Below are 21312 nucleotides of genomic sequence, written 5' to 3' on the forward strand. Positions count from 1 at the left end.
AAGAAGTTAAGCTACATGTTACCAAAAAGGTCCACTGATGACTAATAAACACAGGAATAGAAATTTAACAACAGCTCAAGCAATTGCAGTCCTGGGCATTTATCCAGAAAAATGAAAATTTATGTCCAACAAAAACCTGGACACAAATGTTCATAACAGCTTTATTAATAATAGACAAAAACTGGAAATATCCCAAATGTCCTTCAATGGGTCAATGATTAAACCAACCACGATACAGCCATACAATGAGTCCTACTTAGTAATAAAAAGGAATGGACTATTGATAGATCAAACAGCTTGAAGAGATCTCAAGGGTATTATGCTGAGTGGAAAAAAAAAAAAAGCCAATTTCAAAAGGTTACATACATTATAATTCTATTCATATAACATTCTCGAAATGAGAAAATTATAGAACTGAAGAAAATAATAGTGGTTGCCAGTTATAATGGGTTGTATTGTGCCCCCCCAAAATATGTGTCACCTTGGTTAGGCCATGTGTGGTTGTCCTCCATTTTGTGGCTTTCTTATGTGTTATAAACCATAATCTCTGCCTGTGATTAAAAGGATTAGGGTGGGATGTAACATTCTTGCTCAGGTCACCTCCCTGATCTAACTAATGTCAAGGGAATTTTCCTGGAGTGTGGCCTGCACCATCATTTATCTTACAAGAGATAAAAGGAAAGGTAAGCAAGCAGAGAGTTGGGGACTTCATACCACCAAGAAAGCAGCTCCAGGAGCAGAGTGTGACCTCTGAACCTGAGGATCCTGCACTGAGATGCTCCCAGTCCATGGGAAGACTGATGACAAAGACTTTCCTCCAGAGCCAACAGAGAAAAAGCCTTTCCCTGGAGCTGATGACCTGAATTTGGATCTGTAGCCTACTAGACAGTGAGAGAATAAATTTGTCTTTGTTAAAGCCATCCACTTATGGTATTTCTGTTATAGCAGCACTAGATGACCAAGACACCAGGGATTAGGGTTACAGGGTAGAAAGTAGGGAGTGGATGTGCATCTATAAAGAAACAGAACAAGGGACTTTCTCTGTGGTGATGGAATTGTTCTGTATAGTGAATGTCTTGGTGGTTACATGAATCTGCACGTGTTGATGAAATCACGTAGAATTATTATACACAAGGGAGGAATAGTAGAATAAATATTTCAGAAGACAAAACCGATGAAGTGGAAAGCAACTTATGCAATTCTCCTACAACACATCTCAGATAAAAAACATGACTTGGGAAATACAAAAAGAAAATAAAGAGTTAAGAATGCATTCCATAAGATGGAACATCTTCCTAATAGAAGTTTCAGAAAGAATGGAAAAGGAATATAGAGGGGAATCAGTAAACAAGAAAAGAAACACAAATGCTAGAAGGGAACATTCATGACGGAAAGCTCGAAACTTTAGTTTGGAAGAGGCCATCAAATGCAGAGCAGAAATAATGAAACAAAAGAGTGACACAGCTAGTCATGAACTCCAAGATGAGAACATTTTCCAAGCCTCCAGAGAAGTAACATGCTATTTACCAAGGAATGTGAATTAGACTGACATCAAACTTCTACTAGCAACACCATGACCCATCAGTTAATACGGCAAAAGCTACAGGTGCAGAATGAAATGTATGTTCAATCCAGGATTTTATTTCCAACCCAACTATTATCATCTTGTCATTCTCTGAATGTAAAACACTAAAGTATAAAATTAGCTAGAAGATACACAAAAGAGGCAGCCTTCTGAAGAATTCTTCAGATTAAGAGGAAAATAAAATGAAAGTTAACAAAAAATGATACAGAAAACATTATTTTAAATTAAAACCCATGTAAGAAGTACAGAGATATAACCAGAGCCATCAAACTTTATTACACTAAGCAAATATTGGATATAAATTAAGCATTCAACTTCAGAAAGTAGAAAATTAACAAGAAAAATAAGGTCATTAAATAAAGATAAAATCAGGAAATTATCAATTAGAAATTAAATTTTAATAGCTTTGATAAATAAGACAAATAGTCTCATGTGTTCTTTTTAAAAAAATAATAACAAAGCTCAAGCAGAAATTACCAAGGAAAAATGTAGGTAAATAGCTTTAGAAATCAGAAAAGCAATATAATTACAAATACAGTAAAGAATAGAAAATGCATGAGGGCATAGTATGTACATAAATAAATTTGAGATGAATGGTTTTAAATACAAATATAAATTTCCAAAAATGACCAAAATGAGGAATATTTGAAATAACTAGTAATTGTTAAAGAAATAAGAATTTGAGCCCTGGTGGTGCAGCAGTTAAGAGCTAGGCTCCTCACCAAAAGATCCACAGTTAGAACCCACCAGCATATGGGGCACTTCTAATCTGTCCTATAGTGTCACTATGAGTCAAAATCAACTCAACGGCAATGGAATTAATCAGAATGACAACCCCAGAAAAGGCAGCTTTGGATTTTTCTTATGTGATTTCTAGCAAAACTTCAAGGGACAGATAATTCCTTCATTATTTACATTCTTCCCAAGCAGGGAAAAAATATGAAAAATTCCTTTGTCAGCACTATAAGCATTTCGTAACTCTGAAATTAAAACAGGACTGTCTTAGTCATCTAGTGCTGCCATAACAAAAATACCACAAATGGATATCTTTAACAAAGAGAAGTTTATTCTGTCACAGTCCAGTAGGCTAGAAGTCCAAATTCAGTACTCCAGCTCCAGGGGAAGGCTTTCTCTCTGTCTGCTCTGGAGGAAGGCCCTCCTGATGCATGTATTCCCTTGGTCTGGGAGCAACTAATGCAGGAACCTCAGGTCCAAAGGATGCTCCTGGCCCTGCTTTCTTGGTGGTATGAGGTCCCCAACTCTCTACTTGCTTCCCTTTCCTTTTATCTCTTGAGAGATAAAAGGTGGTGCAGGCCACACTTCAAGGAAACTCCCTTTACATTGGATCAGGGATATGGCCTGAGCAAGGGTGTTACATCCAACCCTAATCCTTTCTAACCACATACAGAGATTATGATTTGTAATACATATGAAAATCACAAAACAGAGGACAACCATACATGGCCTGACCAAGTTGACATATATTTTGGGGGGACACAATTCAATCCATTACGAGGACAATGTACAAAGAGAAAAATAAGAGAAAGAACAAATAGCCATCATTTTTATTCATGAATATAGAATAAAATAATAAACATTATCATAAAATATATTTATTCCATAACACAATGAAGTTTCAAAGTTAAAAAAAAAGTCTGTCAAAACAATTTATTACATTGACACCAAAAAGTCGTTTGACAAAAGTTGAAAATCTGTTTTTAATCTTAGCAGACAGCCATATCCGAAATTTACTATGAACACCAAGCATAATACAAACAACACATTTAACATGAAACCTTTAAGAGATTCTCACTATATCAGGAAGAAGAATGTAGGTTGATTACTTATTAATGTTTATTAATATTGTGTTTATATTTATTGTTATATTACATTCTATTTATACATAATTAAGTATAAATATGTTAAATAGGAAAATATAAATTAAGTAAGAGCAATAACTCTTCTACTCCTGCTGGCATTCAAATAAGTACACAAAATTCTGGGTATACTTTTACTAAATCATTTATTGCAAATGATATTATGTATTTATTTAACATATAAGGAGCCCTGTTGGTGCAATGGTTAAGCACTTGGCTACTAACTGAACCCACCAAGCCCATCTGAGGAAGAAAGACCTGGCCATCTGCTCCCGGAAAGATTACAGCCTAGAAAACTCAATGGGGCAGTGCTATTCTGTAACAAATGGGGTTGCCATGAACAAAAAAGTGACCCAACAGCACCAACCAACAATTTAACATATAACGTCAAAAATCGATTCGACACCACCTAGGAACAGTAATTTAATATATAATATATGTATATATTTATAGGAGCCCTGGTGGTGCGTGGTTAAGAGCTATGGCAAGCTATGGCTGCTAACCAAAAAGCCAGCAGATATATCTACCAGCTTCCCCTTGGAAACCCTGTGGAGCAGTTCTACTCTGTCCTATGGGTGCACTACTTGACAGCAATGAGTTTTTGTCATTGTTGTTGTTTTTGTACATATTATATTTAAGGAAACTCTGATGGCTTAGTGGTTAAGTGCTAAGGCTACTAAGCAAAAGGTCAGCAGTTCAAATCCACCAGGCGCTCCTTGGAAACTCTGTGGGGCAGTTCTACTCTGTCCTATAGGGTCGCTATGGAGTCAAAATCAACTCGACGGCAGCGAGTTTTGTTTTGCTCTGTTTTTAAGTTATTATATTTAACATCTTAGCAGATATGATATGACACTAGCACAGTGATCTGCACATATAAAAACTCAACACATTTCTTAGAGTAGGAAAGGTTAAAGTTGTACTTATAAGGTGTTTGTGATAAAACTCACATTTAGAATTTTACCAAGTTCAAGGCTAAAACATTTGCATAAGTAGATCAAGAAAATCATTGAAATAATTTTCAGGAAATTGAGTTCTGTGTTCAGGAAGCATTGTTTAAAAAAGAACTGTTGTTTTAAAGAGTTTAAAAAACTGTGTTTGCTTTTTTGTGAATAAATGTAAATAGCTTCTGAAAAAGTGATTAAGTTCTATATGCTCTATAGTTTATGAGAAAAATTGGATAAGCAAAAGTAGAACTAAATTGTTAATAACAAAGTGATCTGGGATGTTCGATACTATCAGTTCATTGTTTAAATGCCCCCTTATTATCTACTCAGAAACCCTGGTGGCTAGCGGTTAAGCGCTATGGCTGCTAACCAAAAGGTCAGCAGTTCAAATCCACCAGGTGTTAGTTCGAAACTCTAAGGGGCAGTTCTGCTCTGTCCTGTAGGGTTACTTTTCTTCTTTGTTTGTTTGATTATCGACTCAACCTTGTATACCTGGGAAATCCTTTATAGTTATTTTTTTTTATAACAAATTCTCTGTCTCTCCAAACAATACTGAAAATTATAATAAAGTGATTAGTACAGCATTTCGATTGTAAAAGATGGCCACTAATAGATATAGAAACCTAGCCAAGTATTAGAAGCTAATTCTTGTTCAAAGCATCAATGACCTTGGAAACAAAGTCAAAAGCAACATTTCTTTTTCTCCCTTATTCCTGTATAAATTCTTATTGACTTGAGCATTTTGAGGTTTAATACGGAAAGCCTTTGTCATGGATTGAATTATGTCCCCCGAAAATGTGTATATCAACTTTGTTAGGCCATGACTCCTGGTATTCTGTGGTTGTGCTCCATTTTGTAATTGTAATTTTATGTTAAAGAGGATTGGGGTGGGATTGTAACACTCTTATGAGGTCACATCCCTGATCCAATGTAAAGGGAGTTTCCCTGGAGTGTGGCCTGCACCACTTTTATCTTTTTTTTTTTTATTAACTTTTATTGAGCTTCAAGTGAACGTTTACAAATCAAGTCAGTCTGTCACATATAAGTTTATGTACATCTTACTCCGTACTCCCACTTGCTCTCCCCCTAATGACTCAGCCGTTCCAGTCTCTCCTTTTGTGACAATTTTGCCAGCTTACCACTCTCTCTATCCTCCCATCCCCTCTCCAGACAGGAGATGCCAACACAATCTCAAGTGTCCACCTGATATAATTAGCTCACTCTTGATCAGCATCTCTCTCCCACCCACTGTCCAGTCCCTTTCATGTCTGATGAGTTGTCTTCGGGGATGGTTCCTGTCCTGTGCCAACAGAAGGTCTGGGGACCATGGCCACCGGGAATCCTCTAGTCTCAGTCGGACCATTAAGTATGGTCTTTTTATGAGAATTTGGGGTCTGCATCCCACTGATCTCCTGTTCCCTCAGGGGTTCTCTGTTGTGCTCCCCGTCAGGGCAGTCATCGATTGTGGCCGGGCACCATCTAGTTCTTCTGGTCTCAGGATGATGTAGGTCTCTGGTTCATGTGGCCCTTTCTGTCTCCTGGGCTCTTAGTTCTCGTGTGACCTTGGTGTTCTTCATTCTCCTTTGCTCCAGGTGGTTTGAGACCAATTGATGCATCTTAGATGGCCGCTTGTTAGCATTTAAGACCCCAGATGTCACATTTCAAAGTGGGATGCAGAATGTTTTCATAATAGAATTATTTTGCCAGTTGACTTAGAAGTCCCCTTAAACCATGGTCCCCAAGCCCCCGCCCTTGCTCTCCCTCCCTCCCCCCCTCGTAACCACAAAAGTATGTGTTCTTCTCAGTTTATACTATTTCTCAAGATCTTATAATAGTGGTCTTATACAATATTTGTCCTTTTGCCTCTGACTCATTTCACTCCGCATAATCCCTTCCAGGTTCCTCCATGTTATGAAATGTTTCACAGATTTGTCACTGTTCTTTATCGATGCGTAGTATTCCATTGTGTGAATATACCACAATTTATTTACCCATTCATCCGTTGATGAACACCTTGGTTGCTTCTAGCTTTTTGCTATTGTAAACAGAGCTGCAATAAAGATGGGTGTGCATATATCTGTTTGTGTGAAGGCTCTTGTTTCTCTAGGGTATACTCCGAGGAGCGGGATTTCTGGGTTGTATGGTAGTTCTATCTCTAACTGTTTAAGATAACGCCAGATAGATTTCCAAGGTGGTTGTACCCTTTTACATTCCCACCAGCAGTGTATAAGAGTTCCAATCTCTCTGCAGCCTCTCCAACATTTATTATTTTGTGTTTTTTGGATTAATGCCAGCCTTGTTGGAGTGAGATGGAATCTCATCGTAGATTTAATGTGCATTTCTCTAATGGCTAATGATCGAGAGCATTTTCTCATGTATCTGTTAGCTGCCTGAATATCTTCTTTAGTGAAGTGTGTGTTCATATCCTTTGCCCACTTCTTGATTGGGTTGTTTGTCTTTTTGTGGTTGAGTTTTGACAGAATCATGTAGATTTTAGAGATCAGGCGCTGGTCAGAGATGCCATACCTGAAAATTCTTTCCCAGTCTGTAGGTGGTCTTTTTACTGTTTTGGTGAAGTCGTTAGATGAGCATAGGTCTTTGATTTTTAGGACCTCCCAGTTATCTGGTTTCTGTTTGTCATTTTTAGTAATGTTTTTTATTCTGTTTTGCCATGTATTAAGGCTCCTAATGTTGTCCTTATTTTTTTTTCCATGATCTTTACTGTTTTAGTCTTTATGTTTAGGTCTTTGATCCACTTGGAGTTAGTGTTTGTGCATGGTGTGAGGTATGGGTCCTGTTTCATTTTTTTGCAAAGGGATATCCAGTTATGCCAGCACCATTTGTTAAAAAGGCTTTCTTTTCCCCAATTAACTGACACTGGGCCTTTGTCAAATATCAGCTGCTCATATGTGGATGGATTTATATGTGGGTTCTCAATTCTGTTCCATTGGTCTATGTGCCTGTTGTTGTAACAGTGCCAAGCTGTTTTGACTACTGTGGCTGTATAATAGCTTCTGAAATCAGGTAGAGTGAGGCCTCCCACTTTCATCTTCTTTTTCAGTAATGCTTTGCTTATCCGAGGCTTCTTTCCCTTCCATATGAAATTGGTGATTTGTTTCTCTATCACCTTAAAAAATGACATTGGAGTTTGGATCCGAAGTGCATTGTATGTATAGACGGCTTTTGGTAGAATAGACATTTTTACTATGTTAAGTCTTCCTATCCATGATCAAGGTATGTTTTCCACTTAAGTATGTCGTTTTTAATTTCTTGTAGTAGAGCTTTGTAGTTTTCTTTGTATAGATCTTTTACATCTTTGGTAAGATTTATTCCTAAGGATTTTATCTTTTTGGGGGCTACTGTGAATGGTATTGATTTGGTTATTTCCTCTTCGGTGTTCTTTTTGTTGCTGTAGAGGTATCCAAGTGATTTTTGTATGTTTCTTTTATAACCTGAGACTCTGCCAAACTCTTCTATTAGTTTCAGTAGTTTTCTGGAGGATTCCTTAGGGTTTTCTGTGTATAAGATCATGTCATCTGCAAATAGAGATAATTTTACTTCCTCCTTGCCAATCCAGATGCCTTTGATTTCTTTGTCTAGCCTAATTGCCCTGGCTAGGACTTCTAGCACGATGTTGAATAAGAGTGGTGATAAAGGGCATCCTTGTCTGGTTCCCGTTCTCAAGGGAAATGCTTTCAGGTTCTCTCCATTTAGAGTGATATTGGCTGTTGGCTTTGCATAAAAAAAAAAAAATGCCCTTTATTATGTTGAGGAATTTTCCTTCAATTCCTGTTTTGGTGAGAGTTTTTGTCATGAATGGGTGTTGGACTTTGTCAAATGCCTTTTTTACGTCAATTGATAAGCTCATGTGGTTTTTGTCTTTTGTTTTATTTATGTGATGGATTACATTAATGGTTTTTCTGATATTATACCAGCCTTGCATACCTGGTATAAATCCCACTCGATCGTGGTGAATTATTTTTTTGATATGTTGTTCAATTCTATTGGCTAGAATTTTGTTGAGGATTTTTGCATCTATGTTCATGAGGGATATAGGTCTGTAATTTTCTTTTTTTGTAATGTCTTTACCTGGTTTTGGTATCAGGGAGATGGTGGCTTCGTAGAATGAGTTGGGTAGTATTCCGTCATTTTCTATGCTTTGAAATACCTTTAGTAGTAGTGGTGTTAACTCTTCTCTGAAAGTTTGGTAGAACTCTGCAGTGAAGCCGTCCGGGCCAGGGCTTTTTTTTGTTGGGAGTTTTTTGATTACCGTTTCAATCTCTTTTTCTGTTATGGGTCTATTTAGTTGTTCTACTTCTGAATGTGTTAGTTTAGGGAGGTAGTGTTTTTCCAGGAACTCATCCATTTCTTCTGGGTTTGCAAATTTGTTAGAGTACAATTTTTCGTAATAATCTGATATGATTCTTTTAATTTCAGTTGGTTCTGTTGTGATGTGGTCCTTCTCGTTTCTTATTCGGGTTATTAGTTTCCTTTCCTGTATTTCTTTAGTCAGTCTAGCCAATGGTTTATCAATTTTGTTAATTTTTTCAAAGAGCCATCTTTTGGCTTTGTTAATTCTTTCAATTGTTTTTCTGTTCTCTCATTCATTTAGTTCAGCTCTAATTTTTATTATTTGTTTTCTTCTGCTGCCTGATGGGTTCTTTTGTTGCTCACTTTCTATTTGTTAAAGTTATAGGGACAGTTCTCTGATTTTGGCTCTTTCTTCTTTTTGTGTGTGTGCATTTATCGATATAAATTGGCCTCTGAGCACTGCTTTTGCTGTGTTCCAGAGGTTTTGATAGGAAGTATTTTCATTCTCGTTGCATTCTATGAATTTCCGTATTCCCTCCTTGATGTCTTCTATAACCCAGTCTTTTTTCAGGAGGGTATTGTTCAGTTTCCAAGTATTTGATTTCTTTTCCCTAGTTTTTCTGTTATTGATTTCTAGTTTTATTGCCTTGTGGTCTGAGAAGATGCTTTGTAATATTGCGATGTTTTGGACTCTGCAAAGGTTTGTTTTATGACCTAATATGTGGTCTATTCTAGAGAATGTTCCATGTGCACTAGAAAAAAAAGTATACTTTGCAGCAGTTGGGTGGAGAGTTCTGTATAAGTCAATGAGGTCAAGTTGGTTGATTGTTGTAATTAGGTCTTCCGTGTCTCTATTGAGCTTCTTACTGGATATCCTGTCCTTCTCCGAAAGTGGTGTGTTGAAGTCTCCTACTATAATTGTGGAGGTGTCTATCTCACTTTTCAATTCTGTTAAAATTTGATTTATGTATCTTGCAGCCCTGTCATTAGGTGTATAAATATTTAATACGGTTATGTCTTCCTGATCAATTGTCCCTTTTATCATTATGTAGTGTCCTTCTTTATCCTTTGTGGTGGATTTAAGTCTAAAGTCTATTTTGTCAGAAATTAATATTGCTACTCCTCTTCTTTTTTGCTTATCGTTTGCTTGATATATTTTTTCCATCCTTTGAGTTTTAGTTTGTTTGTGTCTCTAAGTCTAAGGTGTGTCTCTTGTAGGCAGCATATAGACGGATCGTGTTTCCCTATCCAGTCTGAGACTCTCTGTCTCTTTATTGGTGCATTTAGTCCATTTACATTCAGTGTAATTATAGATAAATAAGTGTTTAGTGTTGTCATTTTGATGCCTTTTTATGTGTGTTGTTGGCCATTTCATTTTTCCACATACTTTTTTGTGCCGAGACGTTTTTCTTAGTAAATTGTGAGATCCTCATTTTCGTAGTGTTTGAGTTTATGTTTGATGAGTTGTTACGTTTTTCTTGGTTTTTATCTTGAGTTATGGAGTTGTTATACCTCTTTGTGGTTACCTTATTATTTACCCCTATTTTTCTAAGTAAAAACCTAGCTCGTATTGTTCTATATCGCCTTGTATCACTCTCCATATGGCAGTTCTATGCCTCCTGTATTTAGTCCCTCTTTTTGATTTTTGTGATCTTTTACCTATTGACTTCCGTGATTCCCTGTTATGAGTTTTTTTTTTTTAATTAATCTTAATTTGTTTTTGTGATTTCTCTTTTTGAGTTGATATCAGGATGTTCTGTTTTGTCACCTGGTGTTGTGCTGGTATCTGATATTATTGGTTTTCTGACCAAACAATATCCTTTAGCATTTCTTGTAGCTTTGGTTTGGTTTTTGCAAATTCTCCAAACTTGTGTTTATTTGTAAATGTCTTAATTTCGCCTTCATTTTTCAGAGAGAGTTTTGCTGGATATATGATCCTTGGTTGGCAGTTTTTCTCCTTCAGTGCTCTGTATATGCCGTCCCATTGCCTTCTTGCCCGCATGGTTTCTGCTGAGTAGTCTGAACTTATTCTTATTGATTCTCCCTTGAAGGAAACCTTTCTTTTCTCCCTGGCTGCTTTTAAAATTTTCTCTTTATCTTTGGTTTTTGGCGAGTTTGATGATAATATGTCTTAGTGTTTTTCTTTTTGGATCAATCTTAAATGGGGTTCGATGAGCATCTTGGATAGATATCCTTTCGTCTTTCATGATGTCAGGGAAGTGTTCTGTCAGGAGTTCTTCAACTATTTTCTCTGTGTTTTCTGTCCTCCCTCCCTGTTCTGGGACTCCAATCACACGCAAGTTATCCTTCTTGATAGAGTCCCACGTGATTCTTAGGGTTTCTTCATTTTTTTTAATTCTTTTATCTGATTTTTTTTCAGCTATGTTGGTGTTAATTTCCTAGTCCTCCCGATGTCCCAGTCTGCATTCTAATTGCTCGAGTCTGCTCCTCTGACTTCCTATTGCGTGGTCTAATTCTGTAATTTTATTGTTAATCTTTTGGATTTCTACATGCTGTCTCTCTATGGATTCTTGCAACTTATTAATTTTTCCACTATGTTCTTGAATAATCTTTTTGAGTTCCTCAACAGTTTTATCAGTGTGTTCCTTGGCTTTTTCTGCAGTTTGCCTTATTTTGTTTCTGATGTCTTGAAGCATTCTGTAAATTAGTTTTTTATATTCTGTATCTGATAATTCCAGGATTGTATCTTCATTTGGGAAAGATTTTGATTCTTTTGTTTGGGGGGTTGTAGAAGCTGTCATGGTCTGCTTTTTTATGTGGTTTGATATGGACTGCTGTCTCCGAGCCATCACTGGGAAACTAGTTTTTCCAGAAAATCTGCTAAAAAAAAATGCATTCAGATCCCTATTAGAATTGCCTTTGGATTATAACCACCACCTTGTTCCCTGTAAGGACGAAAGTCTGAGTTTTGGATCATACATGCTTGGCTGTAGCTGGTTCTGTGTTTTTAGTCCAATTAGGGGTGGATTTTTGGTCCCTGGGTTTTTTTTTTGTTGTTGTTCCTTTTCTCAGGCCAAAAGACTGGGTTAGGAAAAGACCAAAAGAAAAAAAAAAAGGCGGGGGGGGGAAGCAAAGCCACGCGGAGCCAGAGGCGTTCTCCCTCTGGCTTAGGCAATTCCAATGTTAATGAAGCCGCCTGGGGAGGGTGGGGGAGGGATCAGAGAGATAGGAGAGTAGCACCTCAGAATATAGCCAGAGTTGCTTGTCTTGCTTGGAATGACTATTATATTTGAGATTCCCACGGGGCGTGTCACCTATGTGTGCTGGCTGTGTGGGATTGCCCCCGGGGTTCTGGCCCGCTGAAGCCACGGTCAGATCCTCCGCTGCCAGTCCAAATCCTAGCATCAAGGTTCCCCTGCTGGGACGCTTTACTCCCAGCTCCAAAATCAGTCGCTGCCTCCCGGGGACTTCTTGTCCCGCCAGCTGCGTTGCAGCGCCGCCACTGCGAACTGGCTGGACCCCCTCCTGGGGTTAGTTCAGGGCAGTGGAGCAGCTCCCCATGCTTGTGCCATGACAGCGCCCAGTCAAATGCCTGGCGCCACGGTTCCCCGGCTAGGACACTGCTCTCCCAGCTCCAAGACCAGTCGCGCCTCCCCGGGACTTCTCCTACTGGCTGTGTCGCCACGCCGCCTGCGCGAACCGGCTGGGACCCCTCCTGGGGTGAGTTCGGTAGGGCTGAGCCCCTTGTTTGCGCCGTCAGCTCCCCTGGGCTCTGCCCTAAATCAGGTGCCAAAGGTTACCTGACTGGGACGCTGGCTCCAGGCTCCGAAAACAATTGCTGCTTCCCCGTATTTGTTCATTTTCTGTCTCTAAATCTGTGTTTGTTGTTCAGGGTTCGTAGATTGTTATATACGTGATCGATTCACTTGTTTTTCCGAGTCTTTGTTGCAAGAGGGATCTGAGGTAGCGTCTACCTAGTCTGCCATCTTAGCCCTGCCCCCCTCTTTTATCTCTTTTAAGAGATAAAAGGAAAGGGAAGCCAGCAGAGAGTGGCACCTCATACCACCAAGAAAGCAGTGCCAGGAGCAGAGCCCATCTTTTGCACCTGAGGTTCCTGCACTGAGATACTCCCAGACCAAGAGAAGACTGACTGTTGCATCACAAGGACCTTCTTCCAGAGCCAACAGAGAGAAAAACCTTTCCCCTGGAGCTGATGCCCTGAATTTGGACTTGCAGCCTACTGAACTGTGAGAGAATAAACTTCTCTTCGTTAAAGCCACCCACTTGTGGTATTTGTGTTATAGCAGCACTAGATGACTAAGACACCTCTGTAGAAATTTATATCAAAGATATATTACTGATGTCTCAGAAGGTCTTCTTTATGTATCTTAAAGAGTGCCTAATAATCTTCTCAAGAGAACAAAGCACCCAATCTTCTCCAAGGAAATGAAGTATTTAGAGGTGAATTTGAAACCATTCTTTCTTGGAGGCCCAAGGCCAAAGTGTACAAGGCCTAGACTAATCTTTCAAAACCAAACCAAACCCACTGATATCAGGTCAATGCTGACTCACAGAGACCCTTCAAGTAGAGAGTACTACTTCCCCAGGGTTTCAAAGGGTTTCAAAGGCTGTAAATCTTGACAGAAGCAAACTGTCACATCTTTCCCAAGGAGCAGCTGGTGGGTTTGAACCTCCGACTGTTTGGTTAGCATCCAAGTGCTTTAAGCACTGTGCCACCAGGGTTCTTAGACTAACTCTTAGAGCCTATAAAAAAAAAATAGCAATGTCTTAAATGTGTGCCTTTGCTTTTGGAGGAGCCAACTGGAGCTTCTTTTAAACTCTGATGAGAAACCCCCTGCCCCCTATAAAACCACATCAAAATCAGGAAGGAAAATATTTAGAAGGAAAATGGATCTTCCTATTTAGGTCATCATTGGGACTACTTGGATATTTATTTTTAGGAGAATAATTATTAATTGGCCTTAATTATGGTACGAAGAGTTAAAAATCTAAAAGCAAGATTTACTATGCTTTTCCATTGGAGCACAGACATGAGGCTGAATCTCTGCTATTGAACTAAGTGACAGCTTCCTTAGGAAACTGCCAAATATCTGTGTATGATTATCCTACAATAATTCCAGATGTGAGTGATGACCCTTTGCTGCATAACGATCTTTCCTTTTAAGAAGTTAAAGCAAAACTTTAATTCTTAACATTGCAAATGCCAATATTCCAGGAGTGTCATTATTTTGATTGAAAATATAACCCAGTAATTGCTTTTCTCCTTCTCAAGCGAAGATTGTCCACGGACTTGTGGTCCTAGGAGAATACCTTACTCTTACATCTCCCTGGAGATTGAAGACTTCAAATAACAAATCAAAGTAATTCATGCTTACAAAAGCCTTAAATAAGGTTGGAAGAAGGTCTTATTATCACCCCCCAGACGGAATCACAGAGTTGTGAAATTTTAGAGCTACACAGACTTTAGAGACCTTCAGCCCAGCTCCATCCATTACAGAAGAGTAAAGGTGAAATGGCTTCCCCAACGTCGCACACTGAGTTAGTAACACAGCTGAATCAGGTATCCAGCTTTGGAATCTGTAAGAAGGGCTATATTTCTTTATTTCAGGTCGTTATCATTTGATTTTTTTTTTTTTTGATGTTATAGGCTAATAACATCACACTCTCAACAAGCGCAACCAGATTCTAGACTAGTCAGGTTTGCCATAAATCTAAGTGAATTTAAGTCACATTGCAAAATAGAAAATAAACGTTAAGTAGGAGCAACAACTCTTCTACTCTGGAGAGCATTCAAGTAAGTACAAAAAATCCTGAGCATACTTTTGCTAAATAGTTCATCATGAAATGGAATTACTCAAGGAGAATTACAAATTTATATTTTAATAAAAGTACTGTTGAGCAAAACACATGTGCCTATTACTTAAGCCAACAACATAACTGAGGCTGGAGAAAAGGTGTTTTCTGCTGCCTTTCGGGTATGCAGTGGACAGAAGGTCTCTTCTTCAATTTCTTCATATTTTATTACTTTCCTAATATATACCTACAACAGCTTCCAAAGCTCTTCCTAGAAAAAAAAAAAAATATATATATATATATATATATATATATATATAATAAGTACTCATCCATTTGAATCGAAGTACTCCAAGATTAAGTTGAAGACTTTAATTTGGAGCATCCTGGTCTCTGCACTTCCCCTTAAGACCATTAATCTTGACCCTAAGATATACATTCCCTTACCAGTTTCTCTTTGAGGAGTGCTCTGTATTACTTGGGCAACAACAATCTAGTGCACACAAAAAGCCCAACATTAACCCTGAAAAAACCTTATTAAGATTTAATAAAATCTTGATGTTTCGTGTACTGAGAGTTCCAGCACTGTAATATGTAGTCACAGTTAAATCCATAGCTGCCCAGTTCCAGGTTCTTTCAGACACCAAGAAAATCTCAGCGGGTACACAAACACTGGTAGCTTTGTCCTATTGAGATATTTTCCTATTATTTTTAAAGATCACATTATATTTATTCTTTGTTTTTGCATCGGTTATGAAGGCCTTGGGTAAAACGGTCCTGACATGAAATATGCTATTCACCACATTGTTATTGACCACCCTTAAACTGTTTTAATTTGATAATCAATTTTATCTTCTACCACAGCACTAAAAAAAAAAAAAGAAATTTTTACTATTTGTGGACAAACAGCTTTCTTACTTTCTGTGATTTTTCTTTTTCTTAGTTGCGCATCGCTTGTTTCCTGAAGGAAATGGCCAGACAGAATGATTCCACAGTCACTGAGTTTGTCCTTGAGGGACTGACGGACAGACCAGAACTTCAGCTGCCTCTCTTCCTCCTGTTCCTAGGGATCTATGGTGTCACTGTAGTGGGAAACTTGGGTATGATCCTCCTCATCGCTTTCAATTCCAAGCTCCAATCACCCATGTACTTCTTTCTTGGTAATTTGTCATTCCTAGATCTGTGTTACTCCTCAGTGGTTACCCCCAAACTCCTGGGAAACTTTGTGCAGGAAAAAAATGTTATTTCCTATCCTGGATGTATGACTCAGCTCTTTTTCTTTTGTGTTTTTGCAATTGCTGAGTGCTATATGCTGACTGCCATGGCATATGATAGATATGTAGCTATTTGTAGTCCACTGCTCTACAATGTCACCATGTCCCAAAAGATATGTAATATGCTGGTGAGTGGAGTCTATATCATGGCATCTTTTGGAGCTATGGTCCACACTATTTTCATGACCAGGCATTCCTTCTGTGAGGACAATATTATCTGCCATTATTTCTGTGACATACTGCCTCTCCTAAAGCTCTCATGCTCCAGTACCTACATCAATGAGCTTTTGGTGATAACTGGAGGTGGATTCGATATGTTGGTAACAACGGTGGCCATCATCATCTCTTATGTCTTTATACTCTCCAACATTCTTCGAATACCCTCATCTGAGAGCAGGTCTAAAGCATTTAGTACATGTGGCTCTCATCTTACAGTTGTTGGAGTTTTATATGGTTCCATGATATTCATGTATTTAAAACCAGCATCCAGCAGTAACATGGCCCAGAAGAAGGTGGCTTCTGTGTTCTACACCACAGTGATCCCAGTGCTGAACCCTTTGATCTATAGCTTGAGAAATAAGGATGTAAAGAATGTGCTCAGCAAAGTCATGGTTATGAGGTATGGACTACGGAAAGGTAGTAACCAGAACCACTAAATTTCATGACAATAGTCTACTTCTTTCTTTTTCTTAACACTAACTTAAACTTAAGCTCCTTCCACTACAGCTGTTAGATATTACCCTTCTATTGAAGTCAGTGCTCACGCGCGCACACACACACACACACACACACACACATATCCATTCCTTGAGCGTAGTCTCCCATGATATGATTCAGTACGTCCTTGATATGACTCAGGCATATATATTTTGAATAATACTTCCCAAGGATCTTCTTCTTCCCTATTGAAGAAACTGAGGTAGAATGTTTATTTTTTCCTTTAGTTGGTGCAAATTGAAATCGTTGACTTCTGTCATTCATAACTAGTTAGATGACACTCAAGCTAAGTGGTGTCAGACTAGGCTGTAACCAAAAATAATAATCTTAACCTCAGTCAAGGACTGAGTCTATAACATAATTTTATACTTGGCTCATATGAAACTCCCTTCATGTGTTCTACTTCATTTCTGTTCTGCCATATATCTTTCTCCTCAGAAATATAATTCCAACTAGTGAACCTTCACCAAAATGAGTGAAGAAATCATTAATAGTGAAACATCTAACACGTGGTAGGCCAGTGCAACTATTTTCTGAATTGAAGCTTTATCTTTCTAACAAAACTCAGGCAACTGATGATTCTGACATTCAAAGGCTGAACTTCTTAAATGACAGATTTCTTTTGAAAACCTTAATATACTGAGAACAAGGACATGTTCCTAGGAGATGGCCCTAAGTAATTATATTCTACACACAAATTCCTATTTGGTGAACAGTCAGCTAAGCTCTGTCACAATTATGCTACTCTAAATAATTTTATTATAATTATTAAAATTATTGATACAAATACACTGTGTTTGAGTATATGTATGTTTAAAAATATTTCTTGAACACCTTTAATTTCCTGTGGAATTATTTCTCCCTGTAAGCATACCCGTTAGAAATGTGATAGGCCCCCTTGCCTGACAAATTCTGACTTGGTCTTCATATGCCTACTGCTATTATTTGCGTTCTCTTTTCCTGCTTTCTCAGTGGACAGAAAAGATGGTGAGAATTTCTATCGTTTTCATTGCAAAGTTGACATTTACTAAGCTAAAGAGGAAAAGTGAATTTCAAAGTGAACAACATAAGATTTATCTCTCTCCACACCAAGTCTGATTACAAGCTAACTGTGCTGACCAAGAAAGGCCATTTTCCCATCTACACAAGTTCAAGAACCGATATGTGTCTGTCACAAAATTCCAGCTCTCCTCTGAGGTCCACTTTTTTGAATCTCTATCATGAGGAATAAATGCTAAAACTTTACCTGGCAGAATTCCAGTGACAGATCTATAATGAACGTTGTACTCACATTTTGCATTGAAATGGTCAGCTAGAATTGAAGCTTCTGCCAATCCATTCATTTTTCTTTCCCACCTTGTTGGATTCTAGATTTGCAGGGTCCTGATGACTCAAGATCTTTTGTTGTAAACCAAGCAAAGTTATGTTAGTATTAGACTTGATTAAGGATGATCTTAACTAGTGTAAAAAAATAATTTGTAAGAAAGAGAGATATATAAGTTAATATCTGAAATTTGTAAATTTGTGTAGGTGAAAACTGAAGGAAGACATCAGCTAAAATCAAAGAATTGAGAGTTATATCCCTATCTTAAAATGAAGTTGTAAGTATTTAATAGTAAAATATGGGACAGTGGTCATCCCTCATTGTGAAGGATCATAACACAAGTGAAATGAAAATTAAGATAATAAAATCTACTTTAAAACTTATTTTAGAAAATATTTATAGTAGGAAAAAATAGGCTTCAAATTTCTCTGTATTACTTGGTCTGTGCAAAAGAACTCTACATATTATAGACACTTGCACACACTTACACACACAAGGATACACACATGCACCCAAATATTTGTATATTCTAAAATAAATTAGCTAATTAAATAAACTGACCAAAAAAAAAAAAAAAAAAACCTGTTGTGTGAGGAAGAATAAGTGAAGAATATTCAGACCTTGGAAAAAATCATGCTATGGAAATGCAGATCTCTCTTTAAAAAAAAAAAGAACACTCATAGAAATAATAGGTTATAGCAGATAGCCTTCATGTCTGAAGACTGATTTCTCTAGGAATGATATAGAAGAGTTAATGATAATGTCAAAAATTTTTTACAGCTGTGCTTCCCTGAGCTTCCACTGTGTGAAAAAGAAACTCCATTTCCAGGGTCACATGTTTTCCTCTGAAAGCCGAACAGAGCACTTACTTCTCTGTCAATTCACCTGACCCAGCTCTCAATACTCCCTGTAAATAGGAGACTATTTAAAAACTGAATTTGGTACAGGAATGACCGTGCTTAGTTCCAATGCTTCTCCTTTCCTCTCTCTCTCTCTCTTCCCGCCCCCCCCCCCCCCGCCCATAGCTTTAAAGAAAACATTGTCTTCCAGTTGATTCAGACTCATAGAAACCCTACAGGACAGAGTAGAACCGCCCCACAGTGTTTCTAAGGAGCAGCTGGTGGATTCGAACTGCTGATTTTTTGGTTAGCAGTCAAGCTCTTATTGGCGTTCAAAATTGCACACATTTAAAAGGTATAATTTCATGTGTAATTATGTACGTAGACATGCATATAAGAAGCCATTACCAAGGTCAATGCAAATGTTTCCTCAATATGAAAGTAAATGTTTCCTCAAGCCCCTTGGTAATCCCTTCATCCCCACTACCATGCTCCCCATTTCCTAAGCAACCACTGCTGTGCTTTCTGGCAGTGATTGGTTTTCTTTTTCAAGAATTTTATACAAATTAAATCATATAGGAATTACTCCTTTGTATGAGGCTTGTTTCATGAGGCATGATTATTTTGAGATTCAGCCATATTATTGCATGTATCAATAGTTTACTCCTTTTTACTGTAAAAGCAGTATTCCGTTGTATGTGTATACCACAGCATGTTTATCCATTTACCTGGCAGTGGACATTGGGGTTGTTTCCTGTTTGGGATAATGAATAAAGTTGCTATGGGGCATTTGTGCAAAAGTCTTCACATGTAAACATCCTTTCGTTTCTCTTGGATAATCGCGTGGGAGTGGAATAACTCAATCGAATAGTAAGTACATAGGAGCCCTGGTGGCACAATTGTTAAGCACTGCACTGCTAACCAAAAGGCTGGCAATTTAAACCTACCCTGCAGCTCCACTGGAGAAAGATCTATCTGCTTCCATAAAGAAACCCCGATGGGGCATTTCTACTTTGCCACATGGAGTCCCTACGAGTCTGAAATAACTCGAGGGCATCCAACAACATAGTAGACGTCTTTGTCATCTAGTGCTGCTATAAGAGAAATGCCACAAGTGGATGGCTTTAACAAAGAGAAATTTATTTTCTCACAGTCTAGTAGGCTAGAAGTCCAAATTTAAGGCATCACCTCCAGGGGAAGTCTTTCTCTCTCTGTCAGCTCTGGAGAAAGGTTCTCATCAATCTTCCCCTGGTCGAGTAGCTTCTCAGGTGCAAAGTCCCAGAGTTGAAAGGATGCGCTCTGCTCCTGGTGCTGCTTTCTTTGTGGTATAAGGTCCCCTACTCTCTGCTTGCTTCCCTTTCTTTTTGTGTCTTGTAAGATAAATGGTGGTGCAGGTCACAGCTCAGGGAAACTCCCTTTACGTTGGATCAGGGATGTGACCTTAATAAGGATGTTACAATTCCACCCAATCACAAGATGGAGGTAAACCACACAATAGTAGGAGTTATGGCCTAACCAAGTTGACACATATTTTTGGGGGACACAAATTCACTCCATGACATTAGATATACATTTACCTTTTTCGAGACCGAAAAACTGTTTTCCCAAGTGGCTGTGCCATTTTATATCCGCACCATCAGTTTATGAGAATGCCAATTTGTCCACTGCCTCAACAACACTTGATGTGGTCACTATTTTTTGTTTTTAAATAATTTTTATTGTGCTTTAAGTGAAAGTTTACAAATCAAGTCAGTCTCTTACACAAAAAAACCATATGCACCTTGCTACACACTCCCAATTACTCTAACCCTAATGACAGAGCCCGCTTTCTCCCTCCACTCTCTCTTTTTGTGGCCATTTTGCCAGCTTCTAACCCCTTCCACCCTCTCATCTACCTTCCAGGCAGGAGATGCCAACATAGTCTCCAGTGTCCATCTGATCCAAGAAGCTCACTCCTCACCAGCATCCCTCTCCAACACACTGTCCAGTCCAATCCATGTCTGAAGAGTGGGATTCAGGAATGGTTCGTGTCCTGGGGCAACAGAAGGTCTGGGGGCCTTGACCGCCAGGGTCCTTCTAGTCTCAGACCATTAAGCCTGGTCTTATGAGAATTTGGAGTCCGCATCCCACTGCTCTCCTGCTCCCTCAGGGATTCTCTGTTGTGTTGCCTGTCAGGGCAGTCATTGGTTGTGGCCAGGCACCATCTAGTTCTTCTGGTCTCAGGATGATGTAGTCTCTGGTTCATGTGGCCCTTTCTGTCTCTTGGGCTCCTAATTGCCTTGTGTCCTTGGTGTTCTTCATTCTTCTTTGATCCAGGTGGGTTGAGACAAACTGATGCATCTTAGATGGTTCCTTGCTAGTGTTTAAGACCCCAGACGCCACTCTTCAAAGTGGGATGCAGAATGTTTTCTTAATAGATTTTATTATGACAATTGACTCAGATGTCCCCTGAAACCATGGTCCCCAGACCCCTGCCCCTGCTATGCTGGCCTTCGAAGAATTCAGTTTATTCAAGAAACTTCTTTGCTTTTGGTTTAGTCCAATTGTGCTGACCTCCCCTGCATTGTGTGTTGTCTTTCCCTTCATCTAAAGTAGTTCTTATCTACTATCTAATAAGTGAATGCCCCTCTCCCACCTTCCCTCCCTCACCCCTCTCGTAACAACAA

At 38.6% G+C, this 21312-nt stretch overlaps 1 protein-coding gene across 1 annotated transcript; it reads left to right on the forward strand.

The window, feature by feature from the left end:
• The first annotated feature begins 15459 nt into the window (after nt 1-15459).
• LOC126061104 (olfactory receptor 151-like) lies at nt 15460-16422 on the forward strand. The gene has a single exon (XM_049857450.1). The coding sequence runs from the start codon at nt 15463-15465 to the stop codon at nt 16420-16422; it is 960 nt and encodes a 319-aa protein (XP_049713407.1). The 5' UTR covers nt 15460-15462.
• The last annotated feature ends 4890 nt before the right edge of the window (nt 16423-21312 follow it).

Source organism: Elephas maximus, chromosome 17, assembly GCF_024166365.1.
Source record: "Elephas maximus indicus isolate mEleMax1 chromosome 17, mEleMax1 primary haplotype, whole genome shotgun sequence".
Taxonomy (NCBI): domain Eukaryota; kingdom Metazoa; phylum Chordata; class Mammalia; order Proboscidea; family Elephantidae; genus Elephas; species Elephas maximus.